The sequence below is a fragment of the Haemaphysalis longicornis genome, unplaced genomic scaffold (assembly GCF_048455015.1).
Source record: "Haemaphysalis longicornis isolate Haplotype H1 unplaced genomic scaffold, Haemaphysalis longicornis Haplotype H1 scaffold_2, whole genome shotgun sequence".
NCBI classification, from domain to species: domain Eukaryota; kingdom Metazoa; phylum Arthropoda; class Arachnida; order Ixodida; family Ixodidae; genus Haemaphysalis; species Haemaphysalis longicornis.
The window spans coordinates 292045623-292063432 of record NW_027526295.1 but is presented as its reverse complement, the minus strand read 5'-3'; the positions used below and the strand labels follow the sequence as shown (position 1 = coordinate 292063432).

Here is a 17810-nt window from a genome sequence, read left to right as displayed (position 1 = left end):
AACACCTGGTAGACCTAGATCATTTAACAGAAAAATTTGAAAGCACCGATGAATATAAAGCTTCCGTCCAAGTGACCAAATTTAGAATGAACTGATTGTTTGCAGAGTTGCAAAACTATTCCCACAATGGCATGGTAATAAAAAGCCCCAAAAGAGCACAACAGCATTGTAAACAAAAATGACTGGGCAGTGCGGAGCAGAGACAATGTCCACAGAAACAGTAACTCGAAGGCCCCTTGCAGAGAAGCTCGTCAGGAGTCCCACAAGCTGCTCCCTCCAGAGAGGAAACGGACGCAAAGAGGCGAATGGTGTTGCTGCTGTGCGGACAGGTGACTTTTCCAACAGTGAACTGCCTCCATTTCCGCCCACAAATATGACGAGTGTTCGAAGCCACAACAACGCTGTGGAGTTACCCGAAGAATGATCGGATTCGCATGGTTTTGATGGCACAAAAACACGTTCGGTGCTCAACGAGCAGCCCCACAAAGGCCAACACGCACCATCAAAGGTGAACCAAGCATCCCTTCAGAATCGTCGACAGATTGGTAGAACCTCACACTAATGCGTGGAGCCTTCAGATACAGGTTGACATCGCGGTACCTCAGGCTCGGAGGTGGTCAAGACTAAACATGATGATTTGACTTCAAAACAAAGACAGAGAAAATGGAGAAACCACGCAGCCCTACGACCAGCAGGTACAAGTACACTAAACGAGGCTCCACCAAAGTGCATGACAAAGTGCTGATTGACCACAAAGACGGGGAAGAAATCAAAAGCCCCTTGGAGGAAGATTGTTACTCACATGGAAATAGCAATACGTGGATTCCTCTAAGGCGTTACGACCGATCTGAAGCTCATGCCACATGAAGCTTGCAGGTATATTACCCGACCGTTATCAAGGACAAGCAGTAATCCACAAGTACCCCTTATCTAGACCTCTTTCCACAGAGTGTGTGCGCCACAGGTGCTAGAAGGAAGGAGAAGTGCGGACCACCATAGATCGGCTTATACTGGCGTCAATTCTTCTCATACGGACCCCTTATACGACCTTGGACAGAATGTCTTTCTTGGCTACATAGAAGACGGGGCCGTGTTGACCGCTGAAAACTACCCAACTCCTCACCTCCTGTTCAGCATCTTCCTCCAATCATCGCGTGGCTGGGAGGACGTTGAAAATATTACGAAGGAAGAAGAGGCAGCTACCGGCAGCTGCCTCCTACTATCACCATCACTGTGGAGCAGTTCCATCCGCCCATTAAGAAGATCATTCACGTCCCGCGATCCCCACCCCAACGTGGCAGGCGCCTTTCGGGAATGAGGAGCCAGTCATACCTTCCAGCATCTCCACCTTCTGGTGCACCAGCAGCTGATCGATGGCCGTGAGGTACTCTAAACCGGGCGGGCAGCTTGGAATACCTCCCATGGCCACTGCAGGCACGAGAACAGCACACTCAGCCACGGGTCAGTGCAGGGCACACCGTCCACTGGCAGAGAGCAAGGGTGCCCCCAGGGGCAATGTTTACACTTGCGCACACTCCCAAAAAATGCTGAAATACCATGGCACACCATCCGAACTCGCAAATGGGTATATTACACACCTCGGGGCAGGGCTGGGCAGTATTGCGATACTAGCATATCACCAGTATCTTACAGATATTTCTGGGTATCTCTATTTCTTTATCGAGACGCACCTGAAAAGCGTACGGTATAGTACACTTGTTAAGATGAACTCAGTTATGGTGAATTTCACAGTTCAAATGAACAACACTCTTGATCTCTTGCAACATGCACAATGCAAAAACAGTCTACTTAAGACAATTTTCTGATAATACAAACAAATTTTCAAGGTCCTTCGTCTTAAAGGGCATTCACACGACAGACATGTCCACAGCCGGACTGGTGGCGTCGCGACATTGGCAAACAGTGCGGCTCAAGGAAGCATTCACACCAAGGATAAAGCAAGCAGACGATAGCGCGTATGGTCAGAGTGTACTCTCAACGCATGGACTGTCTGTGCACAGCGAAAAGCACAGAAGGTTCGAGTGGTTGAGGGTAGTGGCAAAGATGGACGCCGACCGAAAGTGTCGGAGCACGGTGATGCGATGGCCGTAGTGTTGGCCACAAGAAGGAGCCACGCAAGATCACATATACGTGCTGCATGAGAACGTATATATGCAGGAAAGGTGTGGTGCCCACGTTTTCTGGTTCTGCGTTACTTGAACTCCTGCTTTCTTCGCTGCCGCTTCCCGCACTCCACCTTTCTCAGCTTTCTGACGTAGCTCCCGATGTTGTTGCGGGCTAGCATCGTTTCCGGTTTCGGTATCGCTGCTGGGCAGGCAGTTGACGAACGCTGCGATCAGTGTTTCGCCCACTTCTGTTTGTGTCTGACATGTCAAATGCACCTGGAGCGAAAGCCCTGTACCGACATGCTTAATTGCCGAAACAAGCATGCGCCCCGCAGTAAAGGGCCCAAGAGTATAAAAATGTCAACAAACGAAGACGTAGTGGCAATCTCGATACGCCCGCTGCTCTGAGCAGAGAGGCAAGGTTGCTAGACTATCCAGCCTTGTGCGAGACAAAGCGCAGTATTTTGCCGAATTCGGCCGCCAGAATCGCGAACGGAAATGAAGCCTTGCATTGCCAGCCTGCGTCCTCCATGGTCCGTTCGCTAGGGTCACAAATCGGTGACATCGTATCACGTGGTACGCATTCCGCGGCCCGAATCAGTGATTTCGTCTGCCGTGTGAATCGGCCTTTAGCGGGAGCTCACTGTATTTGTGTCTCAGTAGTGAGACTCTTTCAAGGTGTGTCGAATATGTCACGATACACACTTTTATACAGTCCTCTCATTTTATAGCACCTAGACTCTTTACGGCAGCAGACAGTTTTACGCTAACCAGGCACCGATAAGGCAGAAACAATCGTTGATAAGGTGACTGTCTCCATAACGAATGGGCGTGTGTGTGTTGGGTTCAGTCAATCACACGGAGTAAAGAAAGAATCGCCTTACACGCTGATGGGATGCACGTCTCTGCAGTCTGCAAGGTCAGGCAAAGTACAGCATGGACATCAATGGCTTTGCGCCTTCATGCATGCCACGTGCAGGCATACCATATAAACCGGAATATAGGTCAACCCGGTATATAGGTCGACCCCTTACCTTGAGGTAGGAAAAGTTGACAAAAAAATGATTCGGGACAGAAGCGCGCACACAATGTCTATATTTATTTTCGACACCCATCCGTCACTGCCACCCACTATGCCTGCCGAAGTCACTCGTCCGAGCTGTCAGAGTCGTCCGAAGAATGACTGCTTCTCCCTGTCACCTTCAGTGAAACGCCAAACTGGCATTGCACCGCCATATTCCCATTGTGCTCGGCGACTCAATCGGCTTCAGCTTAAGCGCAGCGGTAAACTGGTGCCGACTTCCGCCGCTCATCTAAGAGCAGACACGCACAGAAATGCACGCACAAGACGAGTAAAACACGAAAAACTGGAGAAAAAAGAAAAGCAAATAAAGGCTTGATAGTGAGAGAGAGCAGTCCGACACAAAGGGCGATGGCGACACTACGCTTGCACATTGTTGCCAGACAACAATTTACATTCTTCCAATGACCGCTATATACGACGAGGGGTGACTTTCGTGCGGATTTTTTTGAAAAAAACTCGACCTATACGTATGCCGGTTTAGACGGTACTCGCGCTGAATTGGGTTTCTTTGAAATGTGCGGCTGACAGGGGTCGCTGAGGTAGACACAAAAAGTGTTTCCCTGCCACTTATTCCAGGTTGTTTCCAACGATCCGGTGGCTCGAGAGACATGGCACATTTACGAGGAGTCGTGCGAGCATAACTAGCACACTGCCCAGGGCATTTGTCAGTTCCTTAAACTGAATGCAACGCGCGTCATCACCAGGTATCACCTCCCCCTTTCTTCTTTCACTCGGAGTTTCACTATGGTTAAAGCAGCAGCAGGCACCACAGCTGGGCACCTTAGTTTCTAGAAACCATTTTTTTATGACTCCTGTGATCCTCCGCGACAAAATTTTGTGGACTTTTAGGTGCAAGGATTTTGTTTGTCTTATCGTCCTGCTGGCTGCAGAAGCATATTGTCCCGGCATGGCCTGTTGCACGCACCCGGCCACAAAGAACAAAAGAACGTGGAGCAACCCACCAACCAACAGCGCCCAGCCAACTACGCCACGTGCTGAAGAAGAAGGGGGTCCACCAGCGGCGCGAGAGAGAGATCGGGGGCAGCGGCACTAGGGCGTTCGTTTTAGTGAGGCACAAGTTCACCTTTTAATAAATCTGTTTGTCCTTTTACCGCCAACATCATCATCTTGAGTTTGTGCCTCGCTACAATATTGTGGTCATATTTGTCGAATAAAAACAGTCTGTCTAGCCTAAGGGGAAGAGTTAACTCTTACAAAGAAACTTTACTTCATCAATGCTGCCACGATGGCAGCCAAGACGCAAGGTTCTTGGAGGAGTTCATCAGGGCGAATCCGCACTCCGTACACCGTCAAAAGATCAAATGCCGAGAAAGCGGCCACACAGAACGATATGCACAGTCTGCAGAGCTGCTGCCTTTACTCAGGCGCAAGTATTACCGCAAAAGCTTTCCCAGTGGGACCAATGGCGTCCTGTCAGAAAACACACGCATTTCCCCACAGACCGGTTGGTTGACTGAAAAGCTCTCATAAGAGCTGTGGACACGTGCGTGAAACTGGGCTGCCATTGTGTCAAAACGGTCAGCTGAAAATCCCGAAGAAGGAGCGGCTCCAGCTAAGGCACTGCACTCGTCAGTCATGAAGCAGATGTACGATAGTACACCACATCTCATGAACCCCGCATCAGTATACATCTAGATCATTCGTAGATGTGTATACTTAGTGCACGAAAAATCACTGCATGGGTGTGTCCTTCGTTTGTGATTTGGGCCTTTAAAGGTTTGGCAATCAAATAGACGCCGCACTTTCCTGGCATTGGACAAAACTCGCACTTTTCTCAACTTTTTTCAGGAAGGAATAGTAAATTTTGTCACCTCCTTGCGTGTAAAAAATAAACTGGTTTATTTTTCTAATGATTTAGTCGTACCAGTGAATCGTATATTGTTTCAAATACATAACGCTGAAGAAAAATCCATTGTCAGATGGAAAGCTGCTGAAATTTAAGCAAAGTATTCCAGCTACGGTTTCTGTACCTTTAATTAATCTGTACTCTGGAGTATTTCTTTTCTTGTATGTGCATAACTATCTCCAAAATATCCCAACATGTCAAAAATAAATGTATCTGTCTGTATTTTACGCGTCTAACACAGATATCCCGAAAATTTCTATTCTGGAATAGTTTTTGAAGCATTTCTGGCCAGCCGTGCCTCGCTACACCCATTCGAACCTTTGCAATTGGCGGTGAGATCTTTGAGTGGCGCCCCCTGGCTCTGACGTCGGCTTAGGGATTCGCGCCGCTGTCGTCTGCTACGCTCCGCTTGTTAGGGGCAGCAGTGCCTGGGCTAGAAATCGGCCGCTTCGTTGCTGTAGTCCGTTAAAAAGCGTATTTCTAGCGACTCAGTTACTTTGCCAGCTTCTGACGCATCTGAATAATTTGAAGCTGTATCCCCCACGAGAGATAGAGAACAACTTTCTTCAGAGTATCGGTCAGAAGATCGTGTGTAACTCGTCCTTTCTTGCTTATTCGCGAGGATCAGCGATCAGAGATTCTCGATAAGTATTCAAAATGCGTAGGCTTCCCTGCAGTATTTTTGAGATGCTTCTGTGAAGACTCAACAGTCTAATACTACGTACCAAGCAGCGGCCTCTACACGCTCATCGCACAGCAGGAAATAAAGCGGCTTTCTTCTGTTTCTTTCGTTGTTGTCTTGTATCGGATTAATGTTTCTTGCTTTTTTTTTCTGCGCCGTCACAAACTTCTTATTAGGCGTTTTCGGGATGTTTGGGAGCCTCACAAAGGTCGTGTGGATATTTCCTTCATTTTGTATGGCATACATTCCCTTCTTCACAAATTGGCTTTCATTACGGCTGCGTGCAATAAGGTGCATATCTGCAGCGTGCTTTGTTTATTCACATGCAAATACAATGAGAAGGTTTGTGCTACGCCACCGCGATCGCGCCCTAAACAACGTGGTCCACAGTACTCGAAAGCGGCTTTTGTGCTCCGAATTTCTATCGTAATTATATCGTTATCATAACGAACTGACTCTCAACTTGAACAATGATGACATGATTACCGTGTTAAAGGCATGATATACTCGCTAACTAACGTAATAAATAGTATACCTGCATATATTACAAGACTCGAAACCGAAGAAGTCCAAGTAGCTCTTTATTGCTTTTCAACCCTTCCAGGCGCGAAGAACAAATCCTATTCTACTCGGGATGGTGTTCTATGATTTGAAGAAAATTACTTTTACTCTCTTGTCCTGGACTGAGGAGCCGGCCCACTAACCAGATCGATTTAATTGTTAAACAAAGTTTTCCCCTCCTCCCTTTATTCCTCCTCTTCCTCTTGAGTGCAGTTTTCCTATAACGCATATCCGAATATCGGGAAGATATGGCTGTGCAAAATGTTCCGAAATATCCCTCCAGGTCTTAACAAACTATAAATTTGTTACTTACCAGGTCTTAAGCAAACTATAAATGTGTTACTATAAATTTAACGAAGACGTGACTCGTTTTGCTCAATAAACCTCCATACTGGTTAGATGCCTGGTATAGAATCAGCACGCGCGTATATACACACTGGGTTATTTGGAACTCAACCTACAGTTTTTGCAGTCTATAGTGCATGTCGGCAAACTTTCATGCCTTGACAACGTAAAGTGATGTGACAAAACGCGTTCGAGCGTTCGGCAAGGTTGCAAAAACTGTTTTACCTTATATATGATTACCGGGAATAGTGATGCCTTCTGCCAAAGCCGACAGCCCTGAAGGCCTAGAATTTGTTTTTGGTCTTCCATTTTCGCTGTTGTCGGTTATTAGCAGCTGACTGTTCCTTTTGTTCGAATGCTTACATGAGAAGCTGACGCCTAGCTCCGACTCTTCGCGCTCCGCACAGGACCGGCTTCGCAAGGAATGGGGTGGCGCCGGCAATGTTTCTCCCGTAGCGGTATCCAAAACTATACTTTAATTGACACCATGAGCTAGTATATGCGATTTTAAGCCTATTATTATGATAAAAAGTTACCCACACGCGAATTCTGGTGCGGACAAGCATCAGACGTTGACCGAGCGCAGCAGGGAGAGCGATCCTGAGTGAAGCAGACGACAAATGCGAGAATCCCTAAGCTGACGTCACGGAGGCGCGCTTCGCAGCGCCGCCTGTGTTCGCGCTCACCGCCAATAGCAGAATTACTCGCAAAGGTGGCACCTTCGAACAGCATTAGAAACGCAGAACCTGGGACGCATTATAAAGAGTCGGCCAGAGAACATATAAAGAAAGCAGCAACAAGGATGGTCCTCAGGAAAATCCTCTAGCCTAAAAGAGACGGATGGGCAGTTTGACTGCACCAACCACGGAGTGTCGTGCAGAGGCAGCGTACAGGTCAACTTTTCGTCAGTGTGTATAGTTTCATGCGCAGCTGTTTGTGTTCATTTGTTCCAGCATTTCAACACCCTGTTTGAACAGGCATGCTGTGAAGTTGACATTTCAACTGGGGCCCACTTTTACACGCCGGCGTCTATTCCAGCACTGGAACCCCTGGCAGTACTGTGCAGGTGTGCGGCCATTCAACATCCGTTGTAAAACACAGCCGTTGGCCGACGCGCGTTCCACGCTGCGGTCACAAATCAGCCCGCTTGAATGCTGACTGGCCCACAATTCATGCATGTCTGCCAACGGCCACAGGCGGCGGCCTTTGCATGCCGCTCTTCATTTCCCTCATTCACTCGCACAGCCACGCAGACACTGCAGAGCAGTGGGGTGATTAAGAAGAAAGAAAACCAGCAAAGGCATACGGCGCATCTAAATAAAATAGTGCACAACGAAAGAACATAAGCATAAACAACTGACTTCAAGGTGACAGGCTTGGTGATGCAGATGATGAAAGCGGGAAGGCAGTTCCAGTGCACACTGGAAGAGCCATGATACTGCTTAGGTCTGCAACTGGTACACCAACTTTAAAGTTGTGGTCGGCACAAGGTACATAGTAGTGACATCAGCATAGAGTGATTGTTTAAGAATTTTGTTTGTGCGAGAGATATGAAATGTACGCAAGCTTGATACAATAGGTCAGGAAGACTGGTCATCAACATTTAACTGTTTTTTCATTTATGTCGCACTGCTCGGACACGCACAGTCTGGCAGTATGAGCCTAGCACCACAGTTTTGTAACGATTCCAGGATTAAGGTAAGCAAGTTAGCACCAGGGTTCCAGACGGATGACGCATGTTTGATTCTCGGTCACACGAGTGGCTTACGCAACAGTAGTTCAAACAATGGCGATGCGAGAAAGAAGCTCCGACCATGAAACCAAAGCTTCCAGTTGGAATGGCTACAGGTGCTTTTGCTGCCCCGTGTGCACGTAGAGCTTGAGTGCAGGCTTTCTAACGAGCTGCTGACCGTCAGGCTACTTGCTGGCCAGCTGCAATGTTACTTCAATGGCCGCGCTCTCCTCAATTTCAGTTTCAAAACTAACAATTTTTGCTGATCACTTGCGGCATCCAAGCGCATATTTCAGCTGTTATATTTTGCATATCGCTTTCTTTTCAGGCAGACTGTATGGAAATAGTGTTTTCAAGAGGGCAAAATTTTCAGTTCAGTTGGCCTTAAAGCGAGGCGCTACACCACCAGGCAAAAGGAACATCTGGCGGCCCCATCTAAACAAGAAGAAAAACGGGTTGGGGAGGAGTTAAGGCGCGTTTATACTCCAACTTCTCCGGCGGATTGGCGTGCGGCCATGCGGTCAGCAATGGCACATCGTCTAGGCTGCGCCAGTGGCCACGGATGGAAATGTCCAAACAGCTCTTTATTCTTTTCCAATTCTTCCAGGCATAAAGAACAAATCCTGGTCTACTCGGGATGGCGTTCTATGAACTGAAGAAAATTACTCTCAACTCTCTTGTCCTGGACTGAGGTCACCGCCCACTAACCAGCTCGATTTTACAGTTAAATAAAGTTTCCTCCTCCGGCTCCTCCTCTTGAGTTCCGTTTTACTACAATGCATATCTGAATATCGGGAGCATATGGCTGTGGGAAATGTACCGAAATATCCCTCCAGTTATGAACAAATATAGTGTTACCTTATTTTTACAGTAGATGCGACTCGTTTTGCTCAATAAGCCTCCATACTGGTTAGAAGCCTGGTATAAAACCAGCACTGTAGGTTATTCTTGCGGCGTACATTTTATGCAGCCCCTAGTGCATGTCGGCATACTTTCATGCCAGCGTAAAGTGATGTGATACAATACTTTTGAGCGTTTGGCAAGGTTGCAAAAACTGTTTTACCATAAATATGAATTACCAGGCATCGCAATGCCTTCTGCCAAAGACAGCAGCCCCGGAGGCCTGTAATTTGTTTCGGTCTTGCATTTTCGCTGTTGTCGGTTATTAGCAGCAGCTGGTCGGTTATTAGCAGCTGTTTGAAATATTGCTTGATACAGAAACCGATGCCTAGCTCCAACTCTTCTCACTCCGCACAAAACCGGCGTCGCAAGGAATGAGCGACGCCCGCAATGTTTCTTCCGCAGTGGTTTCCAGAACTATACTTTAAATTACACCTTGAGCTAGTGTACGCGATTTTAAGAATATTATTATGATAAAGAGTTACGAAGACACAAAATCTGGTGCGGACAAGCATCAGACGTCAACCGAGCACAAATAAACTGCAGGTAGAGTGAGCCCGAGTTAGGCAGACAACAAATGAAAGAATCCCTAAACCAACATCACGGAGGCGTGCTTCGCACCGCTGCCCGTGGTCGCGCTCACCGCCAATACTTAAAGGGACACTGAAGTGATATGTAAACATTGCGGGATTACTAGCGCAAATTGTAGTCCGGAGTCCCCAGGCCATGTTTCGACCACTCTAGGCGCGTTTACGCGATTTTATTTAGTAGAAAAACTAATTCGAAAATGCTGTCCTCCTCTCTTTACGCTCGCCCATTTTCTGTGGCGTTTTCGTGTGACGTCAGGAGGGGATGAGCTGGCAATTGGCTGCGCCACGGCTGCGCTACTGCACGGCTCCCCGGGCGACAGAGTCAGTCAGCCCAGCGTTTCGTCCGCCGGCTGCCGGCAGGTCGTCGCAATCAAGGAGGTTAAAAAAAAATTGCTTGGTCGCAATTCGTTCGCTTAGTTGAAACGAAGCCAGGACACGTTTGTGAATGGAAGAATGTGCCTTCCTTTACTTGGTTTGTTTGTACACTGTATCTAGCTCCAAGTCAAGGTCGCTTCACACAAGCGCACATGCGACGCTTCGCTGACTGGTACGCCAGTAGGAAAATATAAGGCCTCTTGAAGGCGGGAGAAGAGTCAGCGAAGTCAATATAGGTACTAAGGAAATAAAATCAACTGATATTTTTACCGTACAGCGTAAAACTAGGGCGCGGTAAGCACTTTTTTGCGCTGGGCGAACAAGCACAGCGGTCAGCAGCACGACTACGCATCTGCGAACGCTTTTCCGTCTACGAAATGCAATTGCTAGACGTGAGCTACTGTGGAAACTCGGGTGACGCTTACTGCACGATCGCAGTACAGCAAATAATCACCTAAGCTGGTTGAAATGCCAAAACTAAATAAAAGTGTAAACCGGTTGACAATATATACCTTATATTAGCAAGGCTTTCGCGTCCCGCTCCGTGGCTCAGTTGTCTGGGGCGCTATAGGTATGTCAACGCAAATGTTTTGCAAGTCACGAGTTCGAATCCCCGCGGGTACGTGCTTTTTTTTTTTTTGTAAGTTAACTTTTTTGTTTTCCGCCGATGTTTTCTATATTGAGTTCACCTTTTTTTTGGGCCGCACCGTTCATGGCTACACGAACTAGTTCACAAAACGCGCGCAGGCTGGCACTGGCGCGCTAGCGAGTTCTCGTTGGCGTGCTGTTGCCATAAGCACCGACTGCTTGCAGGCAGTGGGCACAGGCTAGAATGAACAGACCCTTGGCCTGGTGTGAACACGCTTTTTACGATACAGGCATGAGGGAGGCAAGCTCCAAATATGGGGGAAAAGCGCATGACATTTGGGCGTCTGCGGGTACGCGGAGGGCGTTCATGGTTCATGCACTGCGTAGGTCTCGGCTAGTGAATGCTACGACTACAAGCCGTCCTGGGAGGCTTATCTTGTGCATTTTACAGCCGACAACATGGCAGAAGCGCGGTACGATGATTACTGAGATATTGAGAATGCCCATCCAACAACGCCATTGGTTATGTTTTACAGAACCGAAACCGAAACTTGTGTGATTGCTAACCTTGGGCATCGTCCAATCACGGCGCCCCTCCTCCTAACGTCACAGCCTTAGTTGGTGCGGCCGCCGCAAACCGCGCATGGTAGTTTTTCTTCTTTCGCGCTTTGTAAAATAATTACCGATTTGTCAACCGGATAAACGATGAAAAGTGTGCTAATTTGAGCCAGTCTACGCAGTGCAAGCAAAAACGGGAGCTTGACAAATTCACTTCAGTGTCCCTTTAAAGGGACAGAAAACTGTTTTTTGTGGAACACATGTTCTTCATGTGAAATGAAAGCTGCGTTACATATACTATGCTAACCACAAGGGGTCTCTAAACAAAGAGGTGGAAAAAATTTTACTGTTGCATTCAAATTACTATAGTCTGAAAGGTGGCGACACATAGTGTCTAAACACGACACTACATTACATGTCCGAATAACTCCGTCAATTTCAATACGTGATTGAAAAACCACCTACAGGAATGGGAAAGGTTGCCCATCATCGTTGTATTGCCGAGGACAAGTTTTCAAACACAGTTAAAAGTGCGTTGACGCACAACTCGCTGTCATGGACGTATGGCTGGCAGATCGAAAAATACCGATTCCAAAAGCTCTAGGGTGCTATCAGCGAAACCGTTCCAGGTTAAGGTGCTTTAAGGCATGCCCTTTCATTTGGGATGCAGAACACGTCCTAGACAAAAATTGGTTGTCTGCCCCCCAGTGTGGTGTGCGCAGCCCTTTGCGAGCATGCGGGCACACATGGATGTGGCGAGAGTGCTCCGCTGCGGGTGCTCCTCCCTCCAGAGCCTAGCGGTGGGGAACAGGGTGAACTTGCCAATGTCTCCACCGGGGCCCCCAGGCGGCGGGTAGCCCCCCGCAGCCGGCGGCTGCTGCGTCACAGGTCCCATGGGCATGAACTGCACGTCTCCTCCCCCCGGGGGGTACCCCATGGCTGGGGGGTAGCCTCCCTGCATCGGAGGCGGGTAGCCCTGCACGGGTGGAGGGTAGCCCTGGTCGGGGGGAGGATAGCCCTGCGGTGGGGGGCCGTATCCCGGGGCCGGTGGCGGGTAGACTCCCTGGGCAGGGGGGTAGCCTCCACCGTCGGCCGGAGGGTAGGGAGGATAGCTCATGGCTTCGGCAGCAACCCTGCGTCGAAACCTGCAACTCAGGTCCCATTGTACTGCAGTGCTAGCACTTTGGAGACCAACCGCAACATGAAATATTTGCACAAAGATCACGTGGCTTCAACGGCCTACTTCTGGAAGTGCCTCCTTTCTACTACGACACCAGCATTTGAGATCACACTTAAGCCAGTGCCCACTTTCAGGAAAAATAAGCAGTCGCTTGACATAGCCTAATCACGAGAAAGAGATTGGGCGCAGAATTTTTACGGTTGGGATGCGCTTGAAAAGTACTGAGAAATCACAAGCAGTAAGTTCCCTCTGTCATAGAGAGGTTGAAATACCACAACCAATGTGTACTTCCGGTCATGACATATGGGGCAGAAACTTGGGGCGTTACTAGGGACAATGAAAGAAGGTTTACGTCAGTTCACTGGGACGTGAGAAGGAGGATGCTGGGGTAAACACTTATGCACAAGAAAACTACCTTATGGATCATGCAGGCAACAAACTCGCGTCAAAAAACTTTAGCTCAATGATAGCACTAGAAGCGAGATTGGGCCGACTAATGTGATGTGAATGGCAAACAACCGGTGGACCATCCACTTAATGGAGTGCACACTGAATGAGAGCAGGCACATCCGGGGGAGACCAACGGCCCAATGAAAGGGGGAAATGCAAAGATTTGGGGGCACAGAATGGACTCGGAGGGCCCGTAACTAGAGCCCCTGGGAGGGGCCTTGGTCCTGCAGTGTGGCTCGAATGGGCTGTGACTGATGAACGTAACGAACAACGAGGGACTCAGTGAATAAACGCATTAGCAATCTAAAACACTAAGAAAAGTACAGTGATTACTTTGTTTTTTTAATGAAGATGACCATTTTTGGAGTGTTGGGCAAGAAAAAGCAGGAAAACTTGCATCCCAGGTGAGGACCGAGCCGCCAAGCCTCAGATGCGGATTCGATGTATTAACAATTCGGCTACTGGGGTACCTGTATGCTCCACCCCTGTCCGGAGTGTTTATGCACATGTACTCTATACTGTGCTCAGGGGTGGGAGCAAACACCCCTCGGGAAACCTTAGGGGCTCGGGCTGCCGGCGTCTCCTGTAGTCGCGGTACTGAAACACCCCAACACTCGTTTTCCAGCACCTCGTGCTAGAAGGTTTCATTTCCATGGGCAAACACGTGCACTAAAAGAACACACTGGGACACTCATTTTCCAATGCCTCGAGCTACTTCTCTGCTTACTTCTTAGCTCGCTGCAATGACAACTTACGGCCAGCCTGTCTCTCATTTAATTGCTTAAATCCAGTTCAACGCAACAGAGAACGCCACCACATCAGCAAGCGCGATTGCTCTTTCCGCCGGCGCTTCTCCAGCACCCAATCAGCGCGCACCATGTGGCAAGAGAGAGACTTACAATCTTTGAATACCCTTATACACTGCATGCTTCGCCCCTCAGAAGGTTTCACGTGAGTGGAGATGGCCCAGGATTTTTTAACCTGAGTGATGCTATACGCAAGACATCGTGCACCTTGCCAGCAATTGCCACACGCACCACCGCACATATTCTTCAGCATCAGTTCCGAAGTGTCCGCTTGCCTCCATGTTGTCAAGGTACTGCCTCCAACCTCTATACAGAGCTACGAGTTCAAGTCCCCATTCATCTGGGCCTTCTGTTTTCTTTTTGCACAGGCTACCCTTTCTCATTGTACCGCTGGTTTTACGCATTACTTTTCTCAGTTGGAGTGGGGCTTCGTGCGGCTGTCGGCACGGGGCAAGTAAAACACCGCTCTGCACTAGGGAAACTCCCTCCTTCGAGGGAACTGCGAAATTTGTTTCATTTATACCGGCCATTCGAGAGGCTTAGGTGAAGTGGTACCTTTTATGTCGCAGGGCCTTAAAAAATGTTCATATTTCGTAAACTGACGAAGCCATGCGTACAGCCAGGCAGGACTGCACGATGTCGTGCGTACAGCCGCAACCTTTTAACCTCGGGGCGGTGACTCGAGCGCCTACGGCCTGCCAAGAGCGGTCTACAGGCGGGGGCCCTCTCGGCACCAAGGTTTCATTTGAAAAACCGTCAAACTACTTCCTCTATCATTTCCTTGGCGTTCTAGGCTTTCTTTGGTGTGATTTAACCTGAAGCTGCGCTCAGATCAATCTACGATGCATTTCCCGTTTGAGTTCGGGGCGGGCACATGCGGTGGGCAAGGTCGCCTCCAAACGACTTTATAGGGCGCAACCGTTCAGCTGCGAAGGAATTCACATGGCGACTTTGCGTGCGACTCGCACGATGGGCTGCGTTCGCTTGCCATCATACATTGCGCGCATCCCGCTGGCGTCGAGGAAAAGCCGTTAAATAGGTCTGACGCTACTGGCTTTTGGACACACTTTCTGCGATTGCTCCAAACGGAACTTGACCGCAGGCGACAGCCTTGTGGAATTAAATGAGACCAAGAAGCAGTCACCCCCCACACACACGTAAGCGCGACGGAGACACGAAATCAGGTTCGCCACCGGCATGCTTTGAAAATCAGTCCTAACAAAATGCGAGAAAAGAAGTGAAAGTGGCCCGTACTGCGTACGTATTCACTTACCCTGATGATTAGCTGGTGAAATGCTATACTCGTGAGACGCCCACTAACGATCCGGCTCGGACTGTAAACAACCCAATGCAGACACACGTCGAGCGAAGGCGAGAAGAAAGGGGCAAAAAAGCGAGTGAGAGGGCGAATGTCAACAGCCGCACCGCTGACCTCTGGTACCCTCTCTTCCATGCTCTTTATCGACTAAAGCCGAAGTCCCTCCGAACAACGTTTTCCTAGTAACAAAGTTAAACTTTGTGAGTGACATTTTCTACTGTACGTTTCTACAGCCTACCAGATTTCTTTTTAATTTTCCTTAAAAAAAGTTTCTGGTTTCGGTTTCGATTTTTGCGGCGCCACAAAGCAGACATGCATAACCTACACTCCCAGTTTTTATTCAATTGCAAAAGAACTAGGGAATTTGTATAACCAGGCCTATTTTTTCTATGAAATGCGACCTCCACGCAAAATGTGCATGAGCGCAATGGCGCTAAAATTTGGCGTCAGCGGCGTGCGCTGCATACGGTGGCATAAAAATTCCCGTTGGCTGAGGCGTCAAAATACCTATTCACATTTTTCATTCAATTGGATGAGAACGCGGGCATGCGGAAGCCTGACGTCCTATTGGTTCTGCGACGGTGCGACGTTAGTCCTCATGTTTTCAGGTCTAACCGGCAACCGTAGCTGGACGTAGAATGAGTTAATTTGATCACATTAATCCTCACTTCGCTATCCTCAACGTTAAGTCTACTTAGTGTAAAGCAAATAGACATAGGCTGCGTCTGCTGCAACCCTGGGCTTCCGAGCCGATATTCTCCCAAACTGGCGGCTGCACCCCACGGAAGTGACGTGCGTCAACAAAACAATTGCGTAATTGCATTACACTGCAATTATTTCAATAGTATTGCATATATTTTTGGCATTGACAAACTAATATTACAATATCAAGATTTATTTTTAGCCTGAGTTTATTGTCTGCCAATATGACGTCACTTAGTCACAGTGACGTCATAGACATGCTTTGTAGATGTTTGCATTATATTTTTCTCTGCGAAACTCGAGTTGTTATTGGTCTTGACACTCGCGCAGAAGAAGTTGTGTAAACAAAGCACTTTTTATAGATTTACAACGGGTTTTACGGATGACCTACGGCCGAGCGGCATGGAGAAAAGGCCGAATTCGATCGAAGAGCGAATTTTGGCCCCGTACTGGCGTACGTACGGGTAGAGTTCACTCTAGTGCGGGCTTGTCTGTTCCGTGGTACGTCTGTTCCGAGTTTTTTTTTCCGTTGGCCCGTTTCAAATATTCCGGCTTTGCACGGTGCCGAGGCAAGCAAGAATGTACGAGCGTCGGCGTTGTGTGGAGTCACGAGTGGTGCGGTGCTGCGCTGTGTTTTCGTTTCATATGAGGTGTTCAGCTCCAAGCCTGTGTCTCCGCTCTTGTATCTTCTGCAGTAATTCACAGTCTTCGAAGTCCAATGACTATTGGCCCCGAGGACATACCGTGGCGCCACCTACGAATGACGTCACTTTTTGGACGCCGGGTCGGGTTGTCGTCTGCTACAACCCATTTCCTATGCGTATGCGGCCGCGTGTTTGTGTGTGTGTGTGTGTGTGTGTGTGTGTGTGTGTGTGTGTGTGTGTGTGTGTCTGTGGCCACCGTACCCTCCCCTCCCCCCCGCTCCTTGTGGATTTGATGCAAATTACCTAAAAAAGTTGTCTGCAACCCGAATAATCCGGGCGAGCAATCAGCGACTCGCTTTTTCCCGGCGACACTTCCGCGCCCCACAGCTCGTACGCAGCCAGCTAACGCCAAGGACGATGCAACTGATGCCGAGAAAAGTACACTGTAAATTCATTATGAAATAGTTGCGACGTGACATGTACGAGACTGTGCGTGCAAGGAAACACCTTGTAACAGCGACGGAAGCGCGTCGCTCACTTGTGATCTCAGCGCGCCTACTGCTCGCCTTGCCTGGTAAATGAATGAATACGTGAGAACGGTGATCGGATTGCTTCGACGCGCATGCTTAAAAGTACTGCTATGATGCGCAGTTTGGCTTAACCAGTGCCTATTACCCCTACAATGTTTTTCAAAGTTATTCCCGGATTTGATTAACGATCACTGCCGTAGCCTGTACTCTGCACGGCTGATATGTTTACTTTTCGCCACAACTTGTCCGCAATGTATAAATGGTATACGAACGCGAGATTTCAACGCCTGCGAGCGGGTTTGGACATGGCTATATTTATAGTTTTCATTAGGACTTCGGCGTGGGAATGTATAATTGTAACGTGGGCTCTTTTATGTTTACAGTGAGCCTGCCTTCCTCTAGCATCAATGAAACTAATGATTGCTCACAGAAGGCGAGGCTGTGTACGAGGCGAAACAAGTCGTTAATGAATTAGGATAATTCGGAGTTTTAAAATAGGAGAACCGAGCGTTGGGGGCCCCCCAAAGTGATGGGGGAACCTAAACGACGAAAGGGTCTTCTCGAACCGCTTGGCGCCGGCTTCGGATGCACGTAATCGGATGTTGGGAACTTTAGGCTTAACGTCGCGGCAGATATTTCTTCGCCGCTACAGTTGCGAATGAGAGTCCCTAATACAACTTTTCACTTCACTGTCACCCTCTCTCTTGTATGTGTAACTTTGTATCCGCGTCCGTTTAAGCGACCGAAGATCAAGAACCTGCCACGGCCTCGG

At 48.5% G+C, this 17810-nt stretch overlaps 1 protein-coding gene across 2 annotated transcripts in view; it reads right to left on the bottom strand.

The window, feature by feature from the left end:
* The window catches only part of LOC144170856 (phospholipid scramblase 2-like), a 70716-nt gene extending 55442 nt beyond the window's left edge, over positions 1 to 15274 (bottom strand). Inside the window, exons 1-3 of one of the 2 annotated variants that reach the window (XM_077700879.1) lie at positions 15118 to 15274; positions 12231 to 12541; positions 1333 to 1428 (exon numbers count right to left, since the gene is read on the bottom strand). In XM_077700879.1, the coding sequence (XP_077557005.1) occupies positions 1333 to 1428; positions 12231 to 12525 (391 nt within the window). In that variant the 5' untranslated portion in view covers positions 12526 to 12541; positions 15118 to 15274. Of the gene's footprint in view, positions 1 to 1332; positions 1429 to 12230; positions 12554 to 15117 lie in introns of both variants that reach the window. The other variant, XM_077700880.1, reaches the window with a different exon arrangement.
* Between the last annotated feature and the right edge of the window lie 2536 nt (positions 15275 to 17810).